General features: G+C 43.2%; 1 protein-coding gene across 1 annotated transcript in view; it reads left to right on the top strand.

Annotated features, from left to right (window-relative positions):
* The window catches only part of LOC308576845 (uncharacterized protein), a 35130-nt gene extending 13871 nt beyond the window's left edge, over positions 1-21259 (top strand). Inside the window, exons 5-9 of the mRNA XM_081176854.1 lie at positions 6567-6672; positions 15748-15891; positions 16768-16898; positions 19306-19476; positions 20935-21259. Of these exons, the coding sequence (XP_081032980.1) occupies positions 6567-6672; positions 15748-15891; positions 16768-16898; positions 19306-19476; positions 20935-21060 (678 nt within the window). The 3' untranslated portion in view covers positions 21061-21259. The remainder of the gene's footprint in view (positions 1-6566; positions 6673-15747; positions 15892-16767; positions 16899-19305; positions 19477-20934) is intronic.
* Positions 21260-23910: the final 2651 nt, after the last annotated feature.

Raw genomic sequence — 23910 nt, 5'->3', positions numbered from 1 at the left:
TTACCTGGTCTTTTGTACTTGGATACTGCCCTTCCTTGGAAGGTTCTAGCAGAAATAGCCATTAGGTAAGGGTTATAGCTCAGTGGCGCAGTAGGTCCCTGGTTACATCTGAGCATTTTCCTGGGAACCCTGGAGATCTGCTGAGCTAGATGAGCCATGTCTCATTCTGTACAAGGCAAGCTTCCCATCTGTAAAATGTTGCAGTCTATGTTTTCCTGCCTCTGGCACCAGCAGCACTGGCTTCAGCAGATACTGAAGCAAAGCCAGGACATGGACATTGTAATGATGTTAGAAGAATGAATATGCTCAACTAAACAGTTAGTGGGGTTGGAGAGCTCATCATGGGTTTGTTTTTGTTTTTTTGCCCCCCTGCTCTTTGCAACTTTTGCTTTCCGAGCAACTTATGTGGGGCTCCCAGTGGTCTCCTATCCAGGCACTGATTAGGTCCACAGCTGCTCAGCTTCAATGACGCCACAGCCCTGCAACATGCTTTACAATGTTCTCTGACCATTCACTCAGCTCCAATAAAGTTCTATTGGCTGCAGAGAAGCTGCAGTCTAAAAAAACCAACCTAGTTTAAAGCAGTGTGTTTTAAACCCAAGGGGCATCACCGTGCTGGCTTTGCTCCCCAGTAGACAATAGCCTTAAGAAAGAAGAGGCACTGGGTCATTTTAGCCAGGACAGCGAACATAATTTTATTAAGAGAGTTAAAAACCAAGCATGAATGTTTGTAGCCAGATGAAATAATAATCAGAGGCAGTGATTGCCAGTTGACCTACTCTGGATAGTTCCACTGCTATTAATAATTGACTATAAACAATAAAATCTCTCCCCTTATTAAAATGAGACAACTGCAGAATAGCCTGTTATTGTGTAACGTCTTAATTGCACTAAAGACATGAGAGCCTCAAAGGGAACATCATTTTATCAGCATCCCTTTAAAATATCTGGACTGGAATATTATGACACATACACACAAAATAATATTTGTCCATTGTTAAAGGACTAGGAACTGCTTTTGAAAGCTGACTTAGCTGATCCATTGCAAATGTGTTGTCTGATTATAAAAGCACATATTTAAATTACAATTCTTTTAGAAACAGGCCAACAATTTTACCTTAACATCAGTGATTTGTTTGTAGAATCTACTGGTTTACCAGAGGTTTCCACCCAAGGTGAGCACTATAAGAAATATTTTTATTTGTTTGTTAAATTTGCTATTAAAAATAAAGAAGGGAAAAGGAAAAGGAAAAATGACAACAAAAAACTTCAGCTCACATGAAATAACCACCAGCACATCCATCTTAAATTAAAACATATACATTTATATAATCCATCCAGATGTGCGAAGAGTAAGGGCAGTGAGGTCCTCAGACCATTATGTAATAGACAGTGGCTGTTTATCTTTATTAGCTCTTAGTATAAGTCTGAATCACAAACATTTTAAAATAATAAATAAATCTGATGTGAACTTAAAGTGTGGAGAAGAGCCTCAGAATCATGAGAGGGTCTTGACTCATCTCAGTTTCATTTTTGGATGCGACCAGATAAATGGGGGGATTATCTTGAATATTTCAAGGTGGATGCAGTTCACTTACTAGCTGTAAGTGAGGCAGGAGTTGCTGAAGGAACAAGAAAATGTGGCATGATAATGTGGGCTCTCTAGCTCATGCACAGTAAGGCAAGAGTATGCGATTTAGGATCCAAGCAAACTTAAGAGCATTCCCCATTGCCATAGCTGCTGTTCCTTCTGTTCCCCACCCACTTCCGTAAGTTGACATGGTGGGCATCTATGTCTCCTCAGGGGGAAAGATTTGACAGTTGCACATGCATAACCTACAGGAGCGATGTTCAACCAGTCAATGTTGTTTGTTGGTGTTTTGCGAATGAGGTGAGCGGTGTATGTTATTCCCCCTTAAAAATATATTGTCCTCCCGAAAAAAAGGTCAACAACTCTGCTCTCCCCCCAGAAAAGCTCAACAACTCCGATTTCCCCCCAAAAGTTTAATAACTCTTCTCTCCCCAAGAAAAGCTGAAGAACTCTGGTCAATTCTCAGTGACAATGGATAGATCACTGCCAGTTTTTTTTTAATACTGGGAGTAGATCACATTCTCTTGGGAGTTGGATGGGCCTCACCTACAGGATTTATCTTGGGAGGAGAGGGGCATTAATGATCTAGATAGTTACCAGTCAAATGGAATGAACAATTTTAAGGAGGTATCCAGTGTAAGAACTCGGCTCATAAATCAAAATTAATATGCATAGATTTTGAAAACATACAGCGAAAAAGATAAACCTAGACAAGCTGCGACATGCCTGCCACTTGCTTGCAGATTATAGTGTCTCCTAATGGGAAATATTTCTCATTAGTGCAGATTCATTTACTGTAGATATATTTCAGTGGAAAGAAGGCACAAATTGCAAAACACCATTTTCTTGTTGAGGTACATTTTTTTTACCATTGTTAAACAGAATGCTTTGCCTATGGAACATTTACTCTTCACTGCTTTGCAGCTAATAAGGAAACGAGCTTGATATTCATGACAATAAATTGAAATCCTTATTCCCCTAGTGTGTCTTTAATAGTGTTTTGGAAACCTATCTGGTTTTTAATTAGAGTCTGAGGAATTTATAATTGCTTTGCTGTCTGTGAAGCCAAGAAGTTGTTTCTTTCTAGAGATACAGAAAAGCTCCAGAGCCAGTCAGCCTACAGATCCACCCTGCAACTGAAAACAAAGATATCGGAAATAACATAGTTGAACTTTTCCACAGGTTCATAATTCCATAAACCTGCTGCAAATCAAGGTCATGCAGAAGAGCAACAGCGTTTCAAAGCTGTTGGATCAATTGTATATTTATAAGATGTTCCAGCCTCAAGGGGTTTCAAGAGGATTCCGTCTGCTGTGAAAGAACAAAGTCCAAAAATCGGTACACAGAGAGTTTGTTTACTAGGGAAAGGACCATTCTTATTTCTGCCATGCAGAAATTGTGAATTTCACTTTGCGATAGTGAACAGTTGCTTGGATTGCAACGGAGAATAAGCCAAGCCACACATGAACTACAAGGACATGAGGCGAGACTTACCTCTTTACCTCCTTCAAATAGTATTAGATTAGAAAGGGTATATGACCTGCTTGTCATGGCTACTATAGAGCTCAACAGCCAGTTTGGGAGTCAGGAAATTGTGTGCATCCTTCTTCTCATTTGTGTTCTGTTGTCACCTAGACAACCTTAGGAAGATGTAAGCCTTCCTGACTTAACTAATGGCTCAACATTTTACCATATTTCATTCAAACCAAATGCGTGTAATATGGAGAATGGAATCCTTATCTTTGAATAAGCTTCCCTTGTTCGCTTTGCACAAGCTTCCCTTCTCACCATCTCTACGGACTTGCAAAATTAGCTCCTGCCATAAGAGGTGGGCGGTCACCTTTTCCCAAAGGCTTTCGTTGTTCCAGGGCTGGATTCTTCATTCCAGGGGAATTCAGATTCAAGCTTCTGCTTGGAATTCTGTGGTCGCAGTCCTATTTCTGCTTTTTGTTCTCTGGTCATGTCCTTGAAACAAATGGAGAATTGTTGTCTGCCTCCTAGAGACTTTTAGACTCTATTAAACTGTTATTCAGGCAGGCATGTGGTACTCATACCTCCTCCACTCGCCTCCAACAGGGTGGAGTTTAGGTTTTTTTAATATAAAAAAGTATTGTTTTCTTTTATGTTTTGAATGAAGAGATCATACAGCTTGAATGCTTGCATCTATTGGACTAAATGCCTTGATAACACTTCCACTTCCTGCTTTTTAAAGAAAGGTTTTTGGGGGATTTTAAACAAGGATTTGTCCAAGGATGGGGAAAACCTTGCTTGGCGCTGGATGCCCCACAGGAGAACATTTGCAGTGGAAGCCAAGAAAAATATGATATTTATTAGATTTCTTCCCCACCCTTCACCATAAGGTTCCAGGGTGGGTTACAATATTATTATTTTTATTTAAAAAAACCACTGTAAAATAGACAATGTTCTATGAAAATAAACATATATCTCTATATAGAAGAAGGTTTATTTATGAGTCAATAAACGATATGCTTGCATTTCACAAGTGGTATTTCTGCAACAGATAGAATGTCTTTTGGGAGAACCTAATTGCAATGAAAGTATGAAAATGGTACATTTTTTTATTACAGCCAGCCTGATATTTTTGGTCAAACTACAGTGGTACCTCGGGTTAAGTACTTAATTCGTTCCGGAGGTCCGTTCTTAACCTGAAACTGTTCTTAACCTGAAGCACCACTTTAGCTAATGGGGCCTCCTGCTGCTGCCACGCCGCCGTAGAACGATTTCTGTTCTCATCATGAAGCAAAGTTCTTAACCCGAGGTACTATTTCTGGGTTAGCAGAGTCTGTAACCTGAAGTGTATATAACCTGAAGCGTATGTAACCCAAGGTACCACTGTAATAGCGAAATGGAAAGAAAACCCATCTCCAAACTGTGACTGTGCAGGAGAATTTTCTAAGAATTTCAGGGACTGAGGTGGGGGATTAGCTTACTTCACAGACAAGGTGGTCAAGGACAGTATTCCCCCTCCTTAAAAGAATAATAAAAATATGAAAAAGTCTTGCTGGTTGCTCATCACAGCCATCAAGACTCATCAACCTCACTGCCTTCTGGAGTTTCTTCCAGCAATGGTTTCTCTTCCTTTGCCAGTCTGGTCCTTGTGTAGTGGGGTTTCCATGGAGATTCTTGGCCCTCTGAAGGTACAGTAAGTCAGCCTTTATCCCTGAACATTCCTTAGAAATTTGCTCACTACTCACAGAACTAGCTGTTCACAGAACCCAGTTGCAGGAATGTGTGCGATGCAAAAGGTCTTGCAAGTATGAGAAGAACCTCCAGTAATCGTTACGCATCGTTAAAAACTTGGAACTGTAAGCCTACTATATATTGGCAGCCAGGACAAAACACATGTGGCCAAAGGCATAAAAGTTTTTGCCTTCATTCCACAGATTAAGAATGGGAAGATTTGTGGTTGGCGGTTGAAAGTGGAACAAAAGAAACAGGAAAACTGCTGATTAATGATAAGGAATATTTATTCTATATATTGGAGACTTTAAACTCGAGTTCTCTCTCAAGGGCAATTTCTGAAGAATAGTTACAGCACATCATCCAGATGATATACTATAAGTATTTTTCAGCAGTGACCCCCCCCCAAGGAAGACAGTGTTAGAAATGTGCATAGCAACCAATCTATAGAATCAATATTTTATATGAGAAAGCAGTGATTCTCTCTCCCCTGTTCCTATGTTCCTGCTGCTGTAGAAACAACACTTTTTTTGTTTTTATCCTTTCAGCTTAACCAACCTTGGAGGGTTGTTGTGAAGATTAAATATTGGGGGGGGCGCAAGAAAATAATGCAAGATTCCTTCATTGCAGGGGGTTGGACTAGATGACCCTCAATGACCCTTCCAATTCTACAATTTTTTGAATCCTTGGAAGAAAGGTGGATGAAAAATTAAGGCGTATAAGTAACCATATTTTTATATTCTGCAACATGATGAGTCTTTAAGAGAACAAAGAGCTGTTAATTGGCAAGTAATATAAATAATTATGTTTTGAAGTCAGTTGCAGTTGACAACCTGGTGCTTTTAAATATATTTGGTTAACCTATTTAATAAAAGGAAGCAAAGAGGCAGGAAATGCTGCTTGCTTAAAATTTGATTCTAGTGCTCCCTCCTGTGGCATGGGGAATGCATGTGCTGTACTCTTAAAAGAGATATGTGCAAAGCATAATTGGTGCAACAGTCAAAGCTGCTGCCAGTCACTTCACATAGAAGAAATTGGCAAATATTGTTTTCATTCTCAAGCTTACACAGTGATGATGCTATAAATCTCCAAAATAAGGAGCTTAATTGTTAGTTATATGTGTACGATAGCAAAAACTGGGTTCATCAATCCTGAGCACGTAGCCAATGGAGAATGCAGATATTTGCATTGCGATGAGTGTCTTGCTCTGCATGGAAAACAATGTCATTAATACACAATGGATCGCTCAGTACTAATCTCCACTTTTGCTAATATTTGGGGGTTCAGGAAGGTAGACAGTCTGTGCGGCACACATAGCTGTGTCTTCTGACAGAGAAGAACAAATAGGAGGCTCAAGTGGAGTGGCTGGATGGCTGCTGCTGCTGCTCCATAACACCTGTCATTTGAGGCGATTGCCTCACTATGCCTAATGTTATGGCTGGCCCTGCATGGAAATTTAGGAGAAAAATACAGTGGTACCTCGGGTTCAGTACTTAATTCGTTCCGGAGGTCTGTTCTTAACCTGAAACTATTCTTAACCTGAAGCACCACTTTAGCTAATGGGGCCTCCTGCTGCTGCCGCGCCGCCAGAGCACGATTTCTGTTGTCATCCTGAAGCAAAGTTCTTAACCCGAGGTAATATTTCTGGGTTAGCAAAGTCTGTAACCTGAAGCGTATGTAACCTGAACCGTATGGAATCCGAGGTACCACTGTATTTAAGATAGAGAAATCATTTATCTCCTTGGTTTTGAATAAGTTTGTCTGTTTGTTTCAGTTGTTAAAGCAAATTCCTGTCACGGATGGTGACCAGTTAACATTCCAGACTTACTGTAATGCTTTGTCCTGGCTATCTAAAAGCAGCTTGGAGACCAAAGTAAAAGGTAAGACATAATTCCAGGATTTATATTAGTCCTCTCTGTTTATTCAATTGCTCTTAAGCACAACATTCCGTTAGTTTCAGTGTTAAATCTTGCAGTAGACACTATCTGCTGACACATTCGACAGAGGCCTCGCACGGCACAGTATTATCCTTGTAGAATATGCCGGCATCTGATCTTGAGCTCTTATTTGCTGTCACAACAAATGTTAAGATACTGTCCCTAGCTGGGTAAGATAACAGCTGGAATATACTTAAGAAGCAGATATGCCTTTAGACTTTTTCCTTTCCTTCTTACCTGTTAAACATATAATAAGGTAAGACTACTGAGAGATCCATTCATGTCATATCTAAGGAGGGAGGAGAAATCCATTTCAATTTGCATTTTAAGGGGAACCTGCCATATTCACACTTTCTGAAACAGTGCATAAACCAAAATGGAGCCATCCTTTGAACATTGCATATCTCTGAATTTTGTACACAAAGTAATGTGCACAAATATGCATTTACTAGGGGAAAGTTTGCATAAAAATGCAGAAATAGATGAAAATAACACAAAATGCATTACATTATGCACTTTGCAAAAAATATGTATATTAGGCAGAACTACATCAAACCTGTGTACATAAGGGGAAAATGCACACTAAAACGCTGGTAAATTTTCAAGAGTTTTAAAAACAAATCACAATTGAATGTGGAAATATGGAGAACTGAACAAGACTGGGAAAATAAGAAACCGAGAGAAGCTTAAATTGACAGATTTATTGAACAGTCATTATGATGAATCTATATGATACCCAATCAAGGGTTAACGTTCTTGAGGAAATAATAACGAAGGAAATGATTAAGACTGATATTTCACTCACAAAACTAGTTTTTTTAAAAAAAAATAAAAGCCACCTATTGTATTCTCCGCATTGATTAGGAATGTAATTGCAGAACGTGCTGTTAATGTATAAAACTCTGTCTGATGTGTGTTATCTCACAAGTCCTTACTGTTATCAGAACACCAGTAAAGAAGGTTGAAAACAATCTAAATATTTCAAGAGATTCATCTTGAAGCATCTTCCAGAATTGTGGCTTTAGCCATGACACCATCACAACTCAAATAAATGTGTTTGTCACCCATCAGAGGCTGCTAGCTATTATGGCTATGGTCCATCTCTATAAGAAGCAGGAAGTCTCAGTTGCTGTTGTGCCCAGATCCTTCTTACTGGCTTCCTATAGACATCTAGCTGGCTACTGTGATAGCTGGATGCTAGGCTTGATGGGCCATTGGCCTGATCCAGTAGGCTCTTCTTATGTTCTAAGTACTTAAAGAATCTTCTACAGGGTTATCTTCTGGCCCAAACAAAAAAAGCCAGATCAGAGACCATGCAGAATAGACCAAGCAAGCACTATATTATGACAAAAAAATAAATGAATGATTCGAATACACAGCAAGGCAGAGCCTTGGAAGAAAGAGCAAAGGGAAAAGACCTATCTATTCAACAATGAAGATTTGTATAGGTGGTTGCACCCACATTGGTTGTAGCCCAATTCCCACCTCATTGTGGACAAGTTTATGGCTTGGGACATCAAATCAGCAAATGCCCTGTGCTGCAAATGAGAATGAATGTATGGCTATTTCAGTACTGCAGTCTGCAACCTATTGGCAGACTAAGAGTCTGAGTAAGATATGGGCTTTGCCTTTGTAAATCAGCCGAACTCCAGTCAAGTCCAGGGAGGTTTGCTTGCTTGTGTGGGATGATTATACAGAAGCAGTCGTGTGTGGTAGTTTTGTCGTGTTGTCGGGGGATATTCCTCTACCCAGTATTTTGTTCTCCAGGGATCACTATCAATTTTCTCTGTAGTTTAGTATTCATGAAAAGTTGTGTCTTGTGTCTCTTGGAATGGAAAATGCCATTTACTTTTTGATGGCATCTACATGTTTTCAGACACGGGCCCCATTTATTTCAATGGGACTTGCTTCCAGATGAGTGAGTAGAGATTGAAGCCACAGGATTTTCTAGTTTACTTGCTTTTTGCATACTAATTCATTACTGGCTTGTAGTTCAGAGTTTACTCACTTTCTTATGTGTATTGCATTAGGTTGTTTTAGTCCATTCTGCTGTAGATTTAGATCAGGACTTTTATCAGAATGATTTTATACATCAACTATCTTTCCTGGGCATGGGGCTGGATCCTAAAATGGTATTCTTAGTTCATGAAATTATCATCCTCTCTTCTCCCCTATTGCTCTGTAAGGTGACTATATGTTCTACTTTACAGAGGTCCAGTGTGGTGTAATGGTTAAGAGCGGTAGTCTCATAATCTGGGGAACCGGGTTCGTGTCTCCGCTCCTCCACATGCAGCTGCTGGGTGACCTTGGGCCAGTCACACTTCTTTGAAGTCTCTCAGCCCCACTCACATCACAGAGTGTTTGTTGTGGGGGAGGAAGGGAAAGGAGAATGTTAGCCGCTTTGAGACTCCTTAAAGGGAGTGAAAGGCGGGATATCAAATCCAAACTCTTCTTCTTCTCTTCTTCAAACTCCAGGGAGGGTCTCTTCCTGTAGTTGGTTAATGATAAATTCTATTGGATTAGCCTTCTTGGGAAATCCAAGAAACAGGTTGAATAACATTATACTCAGGCATCACATTGCTGTAGGTATAAATCTGTTGCCCACGTTCAGCTGCTCTGCATTCAAAATGAAATTATTGATTCATTACCCAGGCTTGGAAGGAGTGAAGAAGTGCTGAAAGGTTTTGCTTTTGAAATACCTGATGGGATTAGCTGTCTCAATTGAAAAACCCAGGAATACCAGTTTTGAAGTGCAGAGTTCATTTGATTAATTAAAGCAATTACAGCACACAGTGCATTTCCTGCAGATTAATGGCCAGATGGGGGAAACTGATATTCTGGAATTTTGCTTTGTTTTGGGCTATTACCTCCAGCTGGCTGCTGGACAATCCTTTGCTGGAACGACTATTATTGCTATTAAATCATTTTGTTTAAAAACAACCAAACAGGAATAACTGCTCCTTTCTTCTCAAAACCCCAGCCCCAGGCACACACCCAATGCTTTACAGAAATGATATAGCTCTAGGGGCTTGGCCTTCTCTGTGAAACAAAAGACTGTAATCCAGTTCTTATCTCACAGCATTTTCTAAAATTATTTCGCCTACAGTCATGGGAGAAAGGAGCTTTGATTGAAAAATATGGAAGTGAATTTCTTGAGAGTAACTTCAGTTGTGTGATTTCTATAGGTTATGACATGTAAAGCCCTAAGTGGCTTAGAACCGGGATATCTGAAGGATCATGTCTTTCCTTATAAGCCTACCCATCAAACTTCATTTGAGAGCCAGTGTGGTCCAATGACTACTTAGTGTGTTGGACTAGATGCTGGAAGACCAAATCACCAAATCCCCACTCAGCTACAAAGCTCATTGGGTGACCATGGGCCCACAATTGCTTCTCCACCTAACCTACCTTACAGAGTTGTTGTGAGTAGAAAGGGGTGGCTCTGTCATTAAAAAAAAAAAGATTCAACAGATATACATCTTAGAAAAAGAGGAAAAACAAACAAACAAAACACACAGACGTTATGGACATGCATAAATGGAAAATAGCAAAAATATAGATTTTACAGTACTCAGTATATAAATACCGTATTTTTCACTCCATAAGACTGACCATAAGACGCACCTAGTTTTTAGAGGAGGAAAGGGGGAAAACCCCATTTTTGGGGGGATCAGTTCACAGTTCTGCAGCTACTTTTGCAAAGGGGGAAACCCCTTTTTTGAGGATCAGTTCAAAGCTGTTGAGCTTACTTTGCAAATGGAAAAAATCCTGTTTTTATGGGGTTCAGCTCACAGTTCTGCAGCTTTTTTAGGAAAGGAAAGGGAGCCATTTCTACAATTTCCAGACATATAATTTAATCAGCCAGTCACATGTCACTGGGGAAAGAAACAGCCTCCGTCTGCAGAACATTCAACAATGGAGGCCTGGGCAAGGGCGCGGGGCCAGAAACGGAGCCAGCGATCAACCACACATTCACTCCATAAGATGCACAGACATTTCCCCTTACTTTTTAGGTGGGGGAAAAGTGCGTCTTATGGAGCAAAAAATATGGTAATTTGTGGGCATCCATCTGTCTTGGTAGACAGTGGAGGAGTGTGCCTTTTGGGGTGAGTTCAAGCTGTTGGACAGTTACAGCGCCTGCTGTGGATGTAGAGACTGATGTGGGAGAGATGTTTTGTTGCAGCTGGGGCAGATGAAGGTGTCCAGTTGTGCTGCTGCAGATGCATCACGGCGTTCCTTCTCTCTGCTCTCCTCCCAGCGGTCCCTTCTGCTCTGGCCACTACTTTGTTTACACAACTTTGCTGCCTGTCTCCAGGCACTGTTTTCATCTGCAAGGGATTCCCACATGGCAGGGTTGATGTTGCCAGCAATGCCACTGGGACTAGATGACCCTCAGGGTCCTTTTCAACTCTATGATTCGATGGGATGAGACATTCTAGCCAGACAAAAACAATCAAGGAGCAAAGCAGGGCCAACCAGGAGTGTGGCCTGGGAAGAGTCATGAGTGGCAGATACAAAGGGCATTTGACTCCTGATCCTGAGGTTCCCCACTCCTGCCCAAGTAAATATGCCTAGTACAGTGGTACCTCGGGTTACAGACGCTTCAGGTTACAGACTCCGCTAACCCAGAAATAGTTGTTGTTGTTGTTTAGTCGTTTAGTCGTGTCCGACTCTTCGTGACCCCATGGACCAGAGCACGCCAAGCACTCCTGTCTTCCACTGCCTCCCGCAGTTTGGTCAAACTCATGCTGGTAGCTTCAAGAACACTGTCCAACCATCTCGTCCTCTGGCGTCCCCTTCTTCTTTCCCAGCATCAGGGTCTTTTCCAGGGAGTCTTCTCTTCTCATGAGGTGGCCAAAGTATTGGAGCCTCAGCTTCAGGATCTGTCCTTCCAGTGACCAGAAATAGTACCTCGGGTTAAGAACTTTACCTCAGGATGAGAACAGAAATCGTACGGCAGCAGCAGTGGGAGGCCCCATTAGCTAAAGTGGTACCTCAGGTTAAGAAGAGTTTCAGGTTAAGAACGGACCTCCAGAATGAATTAAGTTCTTAACCCGAGGTACCACTATACTAGTTCCTCCTATACCATATATTCACTCAATTTTGGCACATTTCTCCTCATATATAAGTTCCTCATATATAATAAGAAGACACCTGGATCTTCCTAGCTAGGTCAGCGTCAGAGACTTATGAGTGGTTCACTTCATTCTAGAACATGTCTGTAGGGCTTTAAACTTTCGTGTACTGAAGCAGTGAGTCTGAAGGTATGAATGATATATTAAGGACCTCACATCACCATCATTGACAGGAAAACATACAGTGGTGCCCTGCAAGACGAATGCCTCGCAAGATGAAAAACTCGCTAGACGAAAGGGTTTTCCGTTTTTGCGTTGCTTCGCTAGACGAATTTCCCTATGGGCTTGCTTCGCAAGACAAAAACGTCTTGCGCTTTTTTCTTAAAGCCGCTTGAAGAGGCGCAGTTGCGACGGACCGTGCTTCGCAAGACGAAAAACATCACAAGACGAAAAGACTCGCGGAACGAATTATTTTCGTCTTGCGAGGTACCACTGTATTAGTGAAGGAATGGTAGGGACTAGAATTCAGGATTTCTACTGCTTTCTTTTTAGCAAGGGTCGTTGCTGTGGGGCTTGCATGCTTTAGGGACCCATGACTGTGTTTGAAGCTGTTTGCTGCAGCTATTGATCCAGACGTGGGTGATAGATCAGACTAGGATGTTCTTAGTTATCAAATTGTTAACAGCTGCACTAGATGCTTGATGGGGAAACGTTAAGGGGAAGCGAGGATCCGCCTCAGTAATAACACTTTTGTAGTTTTGGGGTGCTGGACTCCGTGATTGTTTTCTTTTCTCTTGGAATAAGATGAAGCTTGCTTGGATTCTTGCAAATCTGTGACAATGAAACAGCAACAAAAACAGATAGCTACAGAGCCCCCCAAGGGCCATGACAGATACTAATGCATCTTTCCTGTGGGCTGAAGAATTATTCAGATGTGTAGCTAGCAGGTGACGTCCGAATAAAAATTCATCAGCCCGACTGTACTAACTCTGGTCACAGAATAATAGCATCAAAAATAGATTCATCAGTCACTGTTAGGCATTGCTTGATTCTAAAGGGTGGCTATTTGAGAATCCCTGATAAGGTTCGTTGGCGAGGCCCAGCATTTCTGAGTAGGGCAGAGCATTAGTCCACAGTATTTGCGACACAGCCTGGTATCTCTGACCAGCGTTGAAATGTGGGCTTGCATCATGAGACTTAAACCATGAAATTGACTCTTATATTCCAAATTAATAGGAATTTTGGATTACTGCCAGGCTTGCAAGGAGATTCACACTTCAGTAATCTAGATATCCTCTGCTGAAGGCTGTTTTTCAATGAAGAAAACTGAGCTGTGGGGGAGAGAAAACGAAAAGAGAAGCTTGGGAGTATGGCAACATTTTAGCAATGTTGAAAGATTCAGGCAGCTGAATAAAGCAATTAATAGAAAGGATAGAATACTCCCGAGTAAACAGAGGGCTGATCGCACTGCATTTTAATTTCTCTTAGTTTCCATTTAAATCAATGGAGCTTACTTACACCATGACTCACTTGGCCCAATGATCTCAATGGGAATGAAGTACAGTTTCCTTAGTTTGGATCCACCATTGTGTGTTAAGGTTACTTGCAAACCATTTTAAAATAAAATTTTAAAAAATGAATTCCTTTCTATCATGCTAGGCCCTTTGTTTCCCCAGCCACTCTGGGCGGCTTTCAACAGAACATTAAAAGCAGAATAAAACTTCAAACATTAAAAACTTCCCTAAACAGGGCTGCCTTCAGATATCTTCTAAAAGTTGGATAGTTGTTTATTTCCTTGACATCTGACGGGAGGGTGTTCCATAGGGTGGGTGCCACCACCGAAAAGGCCCTCTGCCTGGTTCCCTGTAACCTCACTTCTCGCAGTGAGGGAACCGCCAGAAGGCCCTCAGCGCTGGTCCTCAGTGTCCAGGCTGAATGATGGGGGTGGAGACGCTCCTTCAGGTACAGTATACTGGACTGAGGCCATTTAGGGTTTAAAGATCAGCTTGTGACCTTGCCAACATCAGCAATGCCATGCCTAGGGTGTTTGTTTTTTTTCAGCCAGAACTCAGTTCTGGCACCTCTCAGGTGGGTGCCTTTGACATTCTAAGAGAATGAAGGAGGTGTTCATTGTGAGTTCTGGCACCTCTTTTTCTAGTCTCTTTTTCTGGTCGTGCCCACAGAAAAAGTGCCAGGTTTGAGCTCAAGAATAATCATAAACAGTTCTTGTATCTTTTGAGATCCTGCCCCTTAGCTCAATTAACTTGCTCCAACATGGGAAACTTGAGAAAAACCCCTTTGCAGATTGGCTTTGCTTAAGAACAAATCAATGGTTCTTAGAAACACCAGTTATTGACAGGATTTTGGGGCACATCTGGCTTTTAAACCAGCCAATACCTTTTTGTTTGTTTTTACCACATGAGTGGTAAGCCCTTTTGTTCAAATCAATAAATTACCGTCATTCCACTCTAATTCCCGTGATGCATGCAAACAATGCAATTATCCCAAATGAAGAGGATACAGCATCTGTGATTTCACCGAACTCATAAAAATGATAATGACGCACATCTAAAGATTTATTGATTTCCCAAGTGCATGTTTTTCTTTTTTTTCCTTAACAAAATTGGTGGGGCAGAGGGTGCTCCGGATTGTAAGTGTCATTGGTACACAGGAGTTTAGCTTTATAAAAGTGGCATTCTGATATTGTCACCAGAGAACAATATTGTGAATGCTAAGCTTGTATTTGCCTTGAGGCCAAAGTCAATTCTTCTTGAACCCTTTTCGGCTAAATCTCCTTTCTTTTGTCTGTGCGGTATTGGATAAATATACTTAAGAGAAGATTGTTTTCCTTGCTTCCTCAGACCAAAGTCCCATTAAATCCATGATTGAAGCCACTACCACAGAGGAGGGAGGAGATGCAGAGAGTGGCTGTAGGCCAGACCCAGGGCCAGCCCACCCATGAGGCAAGGTGAGGTGACCACCTCGGGCAGCAGGATCCATATGGGCAGTAGATCCAGTCTCCAAGAAATTATTCACCCATTGCCACTGCTGTACCTCCTTGTCCTGCTCCCAAAGCTGTGTCTACAGTGGCGTCTTGGTGAATAGGCAATTCCTGCTTAAACTGGTTACTTGCAGAAGAGAAGCAGTTTCTGGGGTGGTGCTGTTTGGTTGCTTCAGATTCCATAGTGTGATGTGGAAAGGTCTTCAGAACCTGACTGCTGATGCCAGGTTGCTGGCTAACATCATTGTGCCCCATCTATGACTTCCTGCCCCATCTAAAACATGGGTAGGCAAACTAAGGCCCGGAAGCCGAATCCGGCCCAATCGCCTTCTAAATCCAGCCCGCGGATGGTCCGGGAATCAGCATGTTTTTACATGAGTAGAATGTGTCCTTTTATTTAAAATGCATCTCTGGGTTATTTGTGGGGCCTGTCTGGTGTTTTTACATGAGTAGAATGTGTGCTTTTATTTAAAATGCATCTCTGGGTTATTTGTGGGGCATAGGAATTCGTTCATTTCCTCCCACCCCAAAATATAGTCCGCCCCCCACCCCAAGGTCTGAGGGACAGTGGACCGGCCCCCTGCTGAAAAAGTTCGCTGACCCCTGATCTAAAATGTTCAGAGATCTAGAAGGGCTTTTTAATCTGACCCAAGATTTCAGTTCTGTACCCACAAGATTTTAGCCTCCGCTACTGCCTAGCAACTTGTTAGATGGAATCCATGGCACAAAATCATCCTGTTCACTCTGTGATCCATGACTGGTTGGAATTCCCCATGTGAATAATCTTGAAAGGTGGAAGTATCAGTAATTTTGGGGAGAGGGGGTCAACGATGGCAGGGTTTTTTACTTCTCCAAAATTCTAACTAATAATAAAAACAGGGAAAATATTTGGAGCAGATTTAGAAAATAACCTCCAGTTTGTTTTTCATCTCCCTTGCTTAGGACTATACCAAACATTATTCTCTGGCATTGTTGGCAAGGAACAACTCAGGTGTTTGCTGCATGACTTATATCCTATGCAAAGTTGCAGTGCCGTTGATGAACTTTCTGCTACTTTCCTCAAGGAAGTGGATAAAGACAATCAAGGTAGCGTGCTGACTTTTTGAGAATATTGATTGAAGAAATGTGCATTCCAGGGTCCACGATGTATAGGATACCATGTTAACAGGAAACTTAAATTGACTGAAAGAAGATCAAAAACAATGTATTTTTTTTCATAAAGGATGTGACACAGCACCATCTTGTGGATTCTTCGTTACGTGGCAAACAGAAATGAGGGGGAGTTTGCAAAGAGATGTGGTTTCCAGGATTATTTTGCTTTTACATGACTCAACTGAAGTCAAGCTGTTCCTGTTAATTCCAATGAGACAATTAAGAATGTACTCACTTTCTCCCAACTGAAACCAATGGGGCTTAAAAGTGCTTAACTATGGCTAGATTGTGTTTATTATTTTAAAACCAAAGCATCGTATACCGTCACTGCTGGTTCTTTACATACATAAATTTGCAGTAAGTATTTATGTATGTAAATACATACCTGTAAATTACTCTGTGATCCAGAGGCTATTTTCTACGCAGAAACCCAGTGTGCAAACAGCTTTTCTGCATCCACAAGGACTTTCCTATTCATGACAATTCCAGATAGAAATATGTAACCATCCTCATTGCACTCATGTGCAGCTATTGCCCCTGACAATTCAGTGAATAGGGAGTCCTGCTCTTTCTAGGAGTCGTTTCTCCAGCTCTGAATATCTGAAGAGCTTTGGATCAGAGCACATTTTAAAACCAACCTTCCCTAGTAGTAGAATATCCATGATGCTTTGGGAACTTCCAGACTGGGCCACAGTAATGTGCTGTGTGTGGGGCTGCCACTGACGAGTATTTAGTAACTTTAGTTACAGGATAGCACCCATTATCTTGCAGATAAATAGCATTAATGTAAGAAGAACATTTTCTCCTTAGGGTATATCTCTGAAGATATGTTTGTTGCCTGGGTTCTATCCTTTTCAGAAGAAATAGTCAAATCTACACTAGATTTTCCAATAATACCTCCAAATCTGACACAAATTGAGCATCCTACTTCTTATCTGAGTGTAAGTAGACATTATGATTTATTTTTAAGATTTCCCCTTTTTTAAAAAAAAGTTGTCACTTTTCACTAATAATAATTTGTGGGAGAAAAGAAAGTGGTTACCAATCTATATTAAAGAATATGCACATGACATATTATACGTAACACGTGACAAGATTATATCTGTTGGACTTTTAATATCTCTGCATCTAACCAGCAATATGAGTACAGTCAACATCTCTTTCCAGAATTCTAATAAGTCCACATATTTGCAAAGCTCGTATCTGTTAAATACAGAGAACTGCAAAATGCCAAGGCTTAGCAGCCTTCTGAATGGCATTCTTATTGGTCTGGCTTTTGAAAGATCAAATTAATTCAGAAGGATGTGTGTGAGAGAGAGTGCAATTCTAAATCGTCCGCTTTTGATTTGTGTATCTATTTGAAGTACACTTAATCTGACCCAAGGGTTTGAGATGCAGTAGTCTAGAAATGGCAGGTAGGGCTGTTTGCATGGAGAGCATATGGAACATGTCTCAAATCTTGTGGAAATCCCAGTACTATGTCCATGTAGACTCTTGACCTGTTCCTATGGAATCATAGCTTCTAAAGAGAACTCAGCGGAACATTCTGAAATAGCGTTTTGGATACCATCTTGTCTTGTGACCCAAAGCGAGATGTTGCCAACCGTTTTGCCGAAAGCAGCCAACAGTTACTTGCATGAAGGGACAAGGTGCTTAGAAAGCTGCAGTGAGCCCACAAATCTGGACCTGCCCAGACACACACCTGTTTCTCCCTTTGTCCCCATCATCTACTGTGTGAGGTTCCAGAGCTGAGGAAGCCAGTAACTACATGCAGAGGCACCCATGCAATTTCATGAATTATATGAATGAGAGGAGCTGCACATGGTTTGGGCGGGGCCACAAGCACAGCCCTATTACAGTGGTACCTCAGGATACAAACACTTTGGGTTACAAACACTTTGGGTTACAGACTCCGCTAACCCAGAAGTAGTACCCCAGGTAGGGCTGTCCTAAGCACATGTGGCGCTGGGGTGCAAAGATCCTCCTATCCCCGCCCCCCAGCCCAGTGCAACAAACCAGCCCGAAGCGTCAGTATTGACGGCTGAGGAAAGCCGTGCGCCTCGTGGTGTGAGCAGCATGCTCTGGGCGGGCCTCTCCATGGCCCTACGCCAATCCCAGTCGTGCAGGAGGGTGGAGCCGCCTCAGCGCATCGCTGGCTCACTTGCCCCCGAACTCATAGTGCAGAGCCTCCAGCGGCAGAAGAGCCTGCTGCGGTGCTCCGACGGGCAAGCTCTTCCCCAGACTCCAACTCTCGGGCCCCAGACTCTCGGCCTGGCGCCCCTGAGAGCCCGGCACCCGAGTGCTCCGCACTCCTGGTGCCAATGGTTAAGACGGCCTCAGGTTAAGAACTTTACCTCAGGATGAGAACAGAAATCGTGCACTGGTGGCACGGCAGCAGCAGCAGCAGGAGGCCCCATTAGCTTAAGTGGTACCTCAGGTTAAGAACGGTTTCAGGTTAAGAACAGACCTCCAGAACGAATTAAGTTTGTAACCGGAAGTACCACTGTACATCATTCTACATGCCCTGTCTTTTCACAGAGTGTGAAGGGAGCAAAAGAGAAATATACAAGGCTGTTAGATGCAAACCTGATAACTCCTCCGAAGGGGGCTTGTGAAGAAGGTGCAGCAGAGACTGTACTTTTTGAGAATACTAAGGAAAAACCATCTTCCGCAGAAACTGCTGCTTGCCATCTATCACTGTGCAATTGAGAGCGTGCTCACTTATGGCTTATGTGTGTGGTACGGAAGCTGTACTACCCAGGACAGGATGGGGTTCCGCAGGGTTGTTAAGGCAGCAGAGAGTATTGTTGGCTGCCCACTCTCCACCTTAGAGCACATTTATGCTACAAGGTGCCATAGGAAGGCACTGGACATAGTAAAAGATCCATCGCATCCTGGTCACTGTCTCTTCGAGCTCTTGCCGCCGGGACGGAGATACAGGTCGATGAAGACAAGAATGAGCCATCTTAAGAACAGCTTCTTCTCCAGAGCGATCTCGGCCCTGAATGGGAAGCCCGGACTTTGAAAGTCATCTTATCTCCCTTGCTGTATTATACTGTATTGTTTAATTAGTGTTTTTATGGAGCAGTCAAGTAATTTCGTTGTCCCCGATGGGGGCAATGACAATAAAGATATTATTATTATTATTATTATTATTATTATTATTATTATTATTATTATATGGCTACTGTTTAGTTTAATGGGTTTCCGCTTAGCAAGGTCATTTAAAATATAACTTTATGTTGTTAACCAATCAGAATAAAGTTCTAACCAGAAGCTGAGTCCATCGAAGCCCATGTGGCTCACCCATGGAATGCAGTTCTCTAATAATCCACTTTGTTTTTGCAGTTCACTGCAGATATTCAGGATAAAGAAGGACTGAGTGACCTGCAACTTGTTAAGGTGGCCACAGAGATAGCCACAAGAAAAAGAAACTGGAGGCTTCTTGCTAGTAAGCTTGGCGTTACAGAGAAGCACAACTTCCATTTGGGGAATGAGCATGGGAAAACAAAGGACCAAGTAAGTCAGATTTGGTGTATGATGTGGATGGGTGTGGAATCTTTTGCAAGTGTCAAAACCAAATTGAGTCAGGAGTTGGGGAACATGCAGTAATTATAATAAAAATGCAACAGCCATATTGAAAGACAAAGAGTGGCATACCTGTTAGAGCGGCGGAGAAAGCCATGTATTGGAAGTTGCCTGTTCCAGTGGCAGGATACTTGGGCACTAAGCATAATCCAAAGGGGCATAGCTGGCAGCAAGGTGTCCAATACAGCCCATGTTGTTTCAAGAGAGTGTGGCATTCAGATAAGGTCTTCTAGAAGAGATGGAGAACTTGTGGCCCTCCAGATATTCTTAGACCCTGTCAGCCCAGACCAGCATTGTCAGGGACAACAAGAGTTGGAGAGCAGTAACACCTGGAGGACCATGGGATCCACATCTCTACCTCCTGTCATGATGGAGGAGTTGATGACGTCTGAAGCTGTACACCCCTTAACAGAGAGTGGAGTGGACTCAAAGGGGCCGTGTGCTAGCTTGGAAACGTGTGCATCTCTGACATTCAGCATCCTCCTTGTGTGCCTCTTGGTATTTCCAGTGCGGGATTACACGAGGGAGCTTGGATGTTTGGGGAGCTTACTCATGAGGAGGGGCTCATGCTGCATGCTTAGTTGTCAGAGTCCCCAACCACAGGGCTGAAGTCCTTTCCTGAGTCATCTTCCCTAGAAGAGCAGAACAGCTGGCTTGCTTTTGCATGGTTACTGTGACAAGATCGGAAGCAACTGGGATTTCCAGTCCATAGCTCTGGTCTTATGAACTTCCTACAGGAAGTTCACAAGGGGGATCTGAACACAGAATCTTCCAAATGTTTCTGTGAAGGACTGCTTGGTTTTGTAATGTAATGAACATAGGGAAACTGCCTCAGACAGAGTCAACCCATTGGTCCACCTAACTCAGTACAAATGTGGGAAACCTGGGCCTTCCAGCCATAGTTGAACTGCAACTCCCATCATCCCTTGCCACTGGGCATGGACTACCAGATACTAGGACTGCCCCTAGGGCTGATGGGAGTTGTAGTACAGCAACATCTGGCAGGCCAAAGGGTCTGAACCCAATCTATACTAGCTGGTGGAGTTTCTCCAGGGTTTCCAACAGGAGATATTTTCAACTCTGCTGGGAGATGCCAAGGACTAAAATTAGGGGCTTCTGCATACAAAGAAAGTGTCACTGAGCAGCAAGGCTCCCTCACAAGCCCATCAGTTTGTAGCTTACAGGAAGTGCCCCTCACTTTCTCGCAAACCAGCAGGCCTGAGGCCAATTGAAGTGAAATGAACAGATACAGTACTGATATATGAGATGGTATATGGTAGTTATATGGTAAAACCAGCCATATGGCTGTCATAAGATTTTACTGCTTTTCTATAGCTGTTGAGAAAGGTTCAGGGTAATATTTTGCTCCCCTCTTGTTTTAATGTGCAGATCCTGAAAATATTACTGAGCTGGCACAGAACATGTCAAGGAGCTCCTCTTCCCATACTTCAAGCAGCCCTGCGAGAAAGTGGCAATGTAGACATCTGTAACGAAGTGTTCCACTTGAGCTTTTAATATATATATATATTTGGTAGGAGAGGATAGTTGTTTGAAGTCAGGGTGGGTTAGCTTTCCCAGCCTAAGGGTGATGTTCTCTTTTGTGCAATGCTATTGTTATATATTTGTGTAAACCCCTCCTTTTCCCCTGATATGGACTCAAGACTGCGAGAAGCCAAGTTACAGGGAACCAGGCAGAGGGCCTTCTGGGTAGTGGCACCTGCCCTGTGGAATGCCCTCCCACCAGATGTCAAGGAAATAAACAACTATCTGACTTTTAGAAGGCAGCCCTGTTTAGAGAAGCTTTTAATGTTTGATGCATTACTGTATTTTAATATTGTGTTGGAAGCTGCCCTATGGCTAGGGAAACCCAGCCAGATGGGCGGGATATAAATAATAAACTATTATTATTATTATTATTATTATTATTATTATTATTGAGCCATGGACTCAAAAAAGTTGAAAACCTCTGCCGCTGGGAGGGGGGGGGGACAAGAGACAAAAGTAGGTGGGGCAATGGATGTGACTCATACTTTTGTAGACTTCCATTCTAGAAAGGCAAAAGTCAGAGTTGTCTACACACACCTCTTTCCATCCTCAATTTCACAATTTGGCCATCCATCCCAGTGTCGTCTGTCAGGGAACTGCCATCGGAGCTAGAGGCAGAGGGAAGGCTCCAAACGGATGCCGGAGAGGGTCCTAGTAGGGAGAGAGGCAGCCCATCTGTTGGGGAAGGAAATCAGCGTAACACCAGTGGAGAAGGGGGGCAGATGGGGGAATCGGAGAGGAAGCTCCAAGACTCTTTGCTGGAGACCAGCGGAGAGAGTACGGGCACTCCGCTGCCCACACCCTCCCTGCGCAGAAGACTTCCGCGCAGGGAGAGTAGGAGGAGACTTGGCGTCAAACAACTTTTATGCTGGAAAAGGTTTAAGAAACGCCCACTGACGGATACTGCCAGCGACTGAGACAGTCACGATGCTGGAGGCTGTTCAGTCAGAAAGGGTTAACCAGGTAACCTAGCCAGGAGTGGCGGCAACTTACGCATGAGCAACCCCTAAAACCATTACATCGTCCATACTGGAAATGTCAGGGATTGACCTCCTCCATGCAAAGCGGATGGTCTGCCCCTAAGCTCCTGCTTCTTCCCAAGAGTCAGATGGAGAGATGTCATAGGCGCCGACTCCATGGGGCTTGAGGGGGCTCGAGCCCCCTGAAAAAAATTTTTGGGGGGGCTCAGCCCCCCCAATAATCTCGGGCGGGCGCCCTTCCAGCAGAGCGCCGCCGCCGTCCCCCGCCTCCTCCCCACTGCTCCTTCGCCAGCCAGCCAGCCGCGCGCCCTAATCGGAGAGCCCCGGCCGGAAATCCCGCGAGAACAGGGGAATCCCGACTGGCCACACCTCCCAGCCAGCCAATCGGCTGGCTGGGGGGGCGTGGCTTGCCCTATTTAGGGCCGGAGCCACTTTATTTGCATATTCATGAGCTTATTTATTATTCATGAGCTTTCCCGGGCCCCCCCAATATTTTTTCTAAGTCCGCGTCCCTGAGAGATGTCAAGGGTTGCATCCAGCCCACAGGCCTTCCTTGAGCTAGAGGTGGCTGGAACCTTGGCATTTAATGAGTTGCAAAAGGGAAAACGGCACTGGCCACTTTCACAGTTGTGTAGTAGATGGAACTTGAGCAGGTGCAGCTTTTCATGCAAGCTACAGCTGCTGAAATCATCTCATTCACTCAACGATTAAAGCTACAGAAGTCTGACCCTCTTTTTCACTTCATCAACCAACATCTTCATTACCCTGGAGTGTGTGTGTCCAAGTACTACAAATGGCCCCCTGCCACACAAAGGATTTCAGAAAGTTGATGCACGTTGTCATTCAAATGGTATCAGTGCATCACCCCATGTGATCAATTATGCAGGGCAGGGCTTACCTCCCCCCCATATTTGCCCTGGGCATAAGTCTCATTAAACCCATTGAGACACGCATAGAAGCAGGCAGCAGCCACCCAGTTTTCAGACACAAAACCCACCATTAGTCCAAACATCCATTTGGGGACATGTGTCAGGAGCCCAGGCTGCCATCTTGACAACACAGTGCACAAGTCGTAATTAGCTTGAAGATTTATTGCAATGCAAACAATTAAGCCTCGGACATCTAAGCAAACATCCACGGCTTATGAATCAGTTGACCCTTCTGAAGAATGCCTCCTGGTTCTGCAGAATATCCTGAACCTATGACCCTTACGTTTCTGGATTTGCTTCCTGTCTAATACCTTTCAAATATGTCGACTCTTATGCTGTTCCTCCTGCTTTGCAAGTCTGCTTGTGCTTCTTGAGCGAGCTGACCTCTCACCCTCCCACTCTCTGCTAACTCCTTATCAACATTCCATTCTGTGGGGGGGGGGCTGCTCCCAGCTGTCTGACTGCTTACTAACACATGCTGTGTTTCTCTACTTGGGGCAGGTGTGTTCATGACCACATGTATCAAAAGGACAATGCCTTAATGCAAGACATCCAAGGCAGAATAGGCTAGACCTGTCCACCTTTAGGTTTAACTAAGTCCATTGAAATCAGCTCAGTGTGTGGATTGTTGTTACCATGTGCAAGACTGCAGCCCATCCTGTTTGTGTACACATAGCTCGGGGGCAAAGCACACACTTGGTATGTCCAATATCCCAGGTTCAGTCCCCAACATCTGCTGAGAAATACACCTGCCCAGGACTCTGGAGAGATGCTACCAGTCACTGTAGCAGACAATAGCTAGGTAGATGGGCCAGCTCCCTGACTATGTATTACCGTAATTTTCGCTCCAAAACACGCACTTTTTTGCTCCTAGAAAGTAAGGGAAAATGCTTGTGCGTGTTATGGAGCGA

This window comes from Podarcis bocagei (genome assembly GCF_964188305.1).
Source record: "Podarcis bocagei genome assembly, chromosome: 17".
Lineage (NCBI taxonomy): Eukaryota > Metazoa > Chordata > Lepidosauria > Squamata > Lacertidae > Podarcis > Podarcis bocagei.
This window is presented reverse-complemented; position numbering and strand designations above follow the sequence as displayed.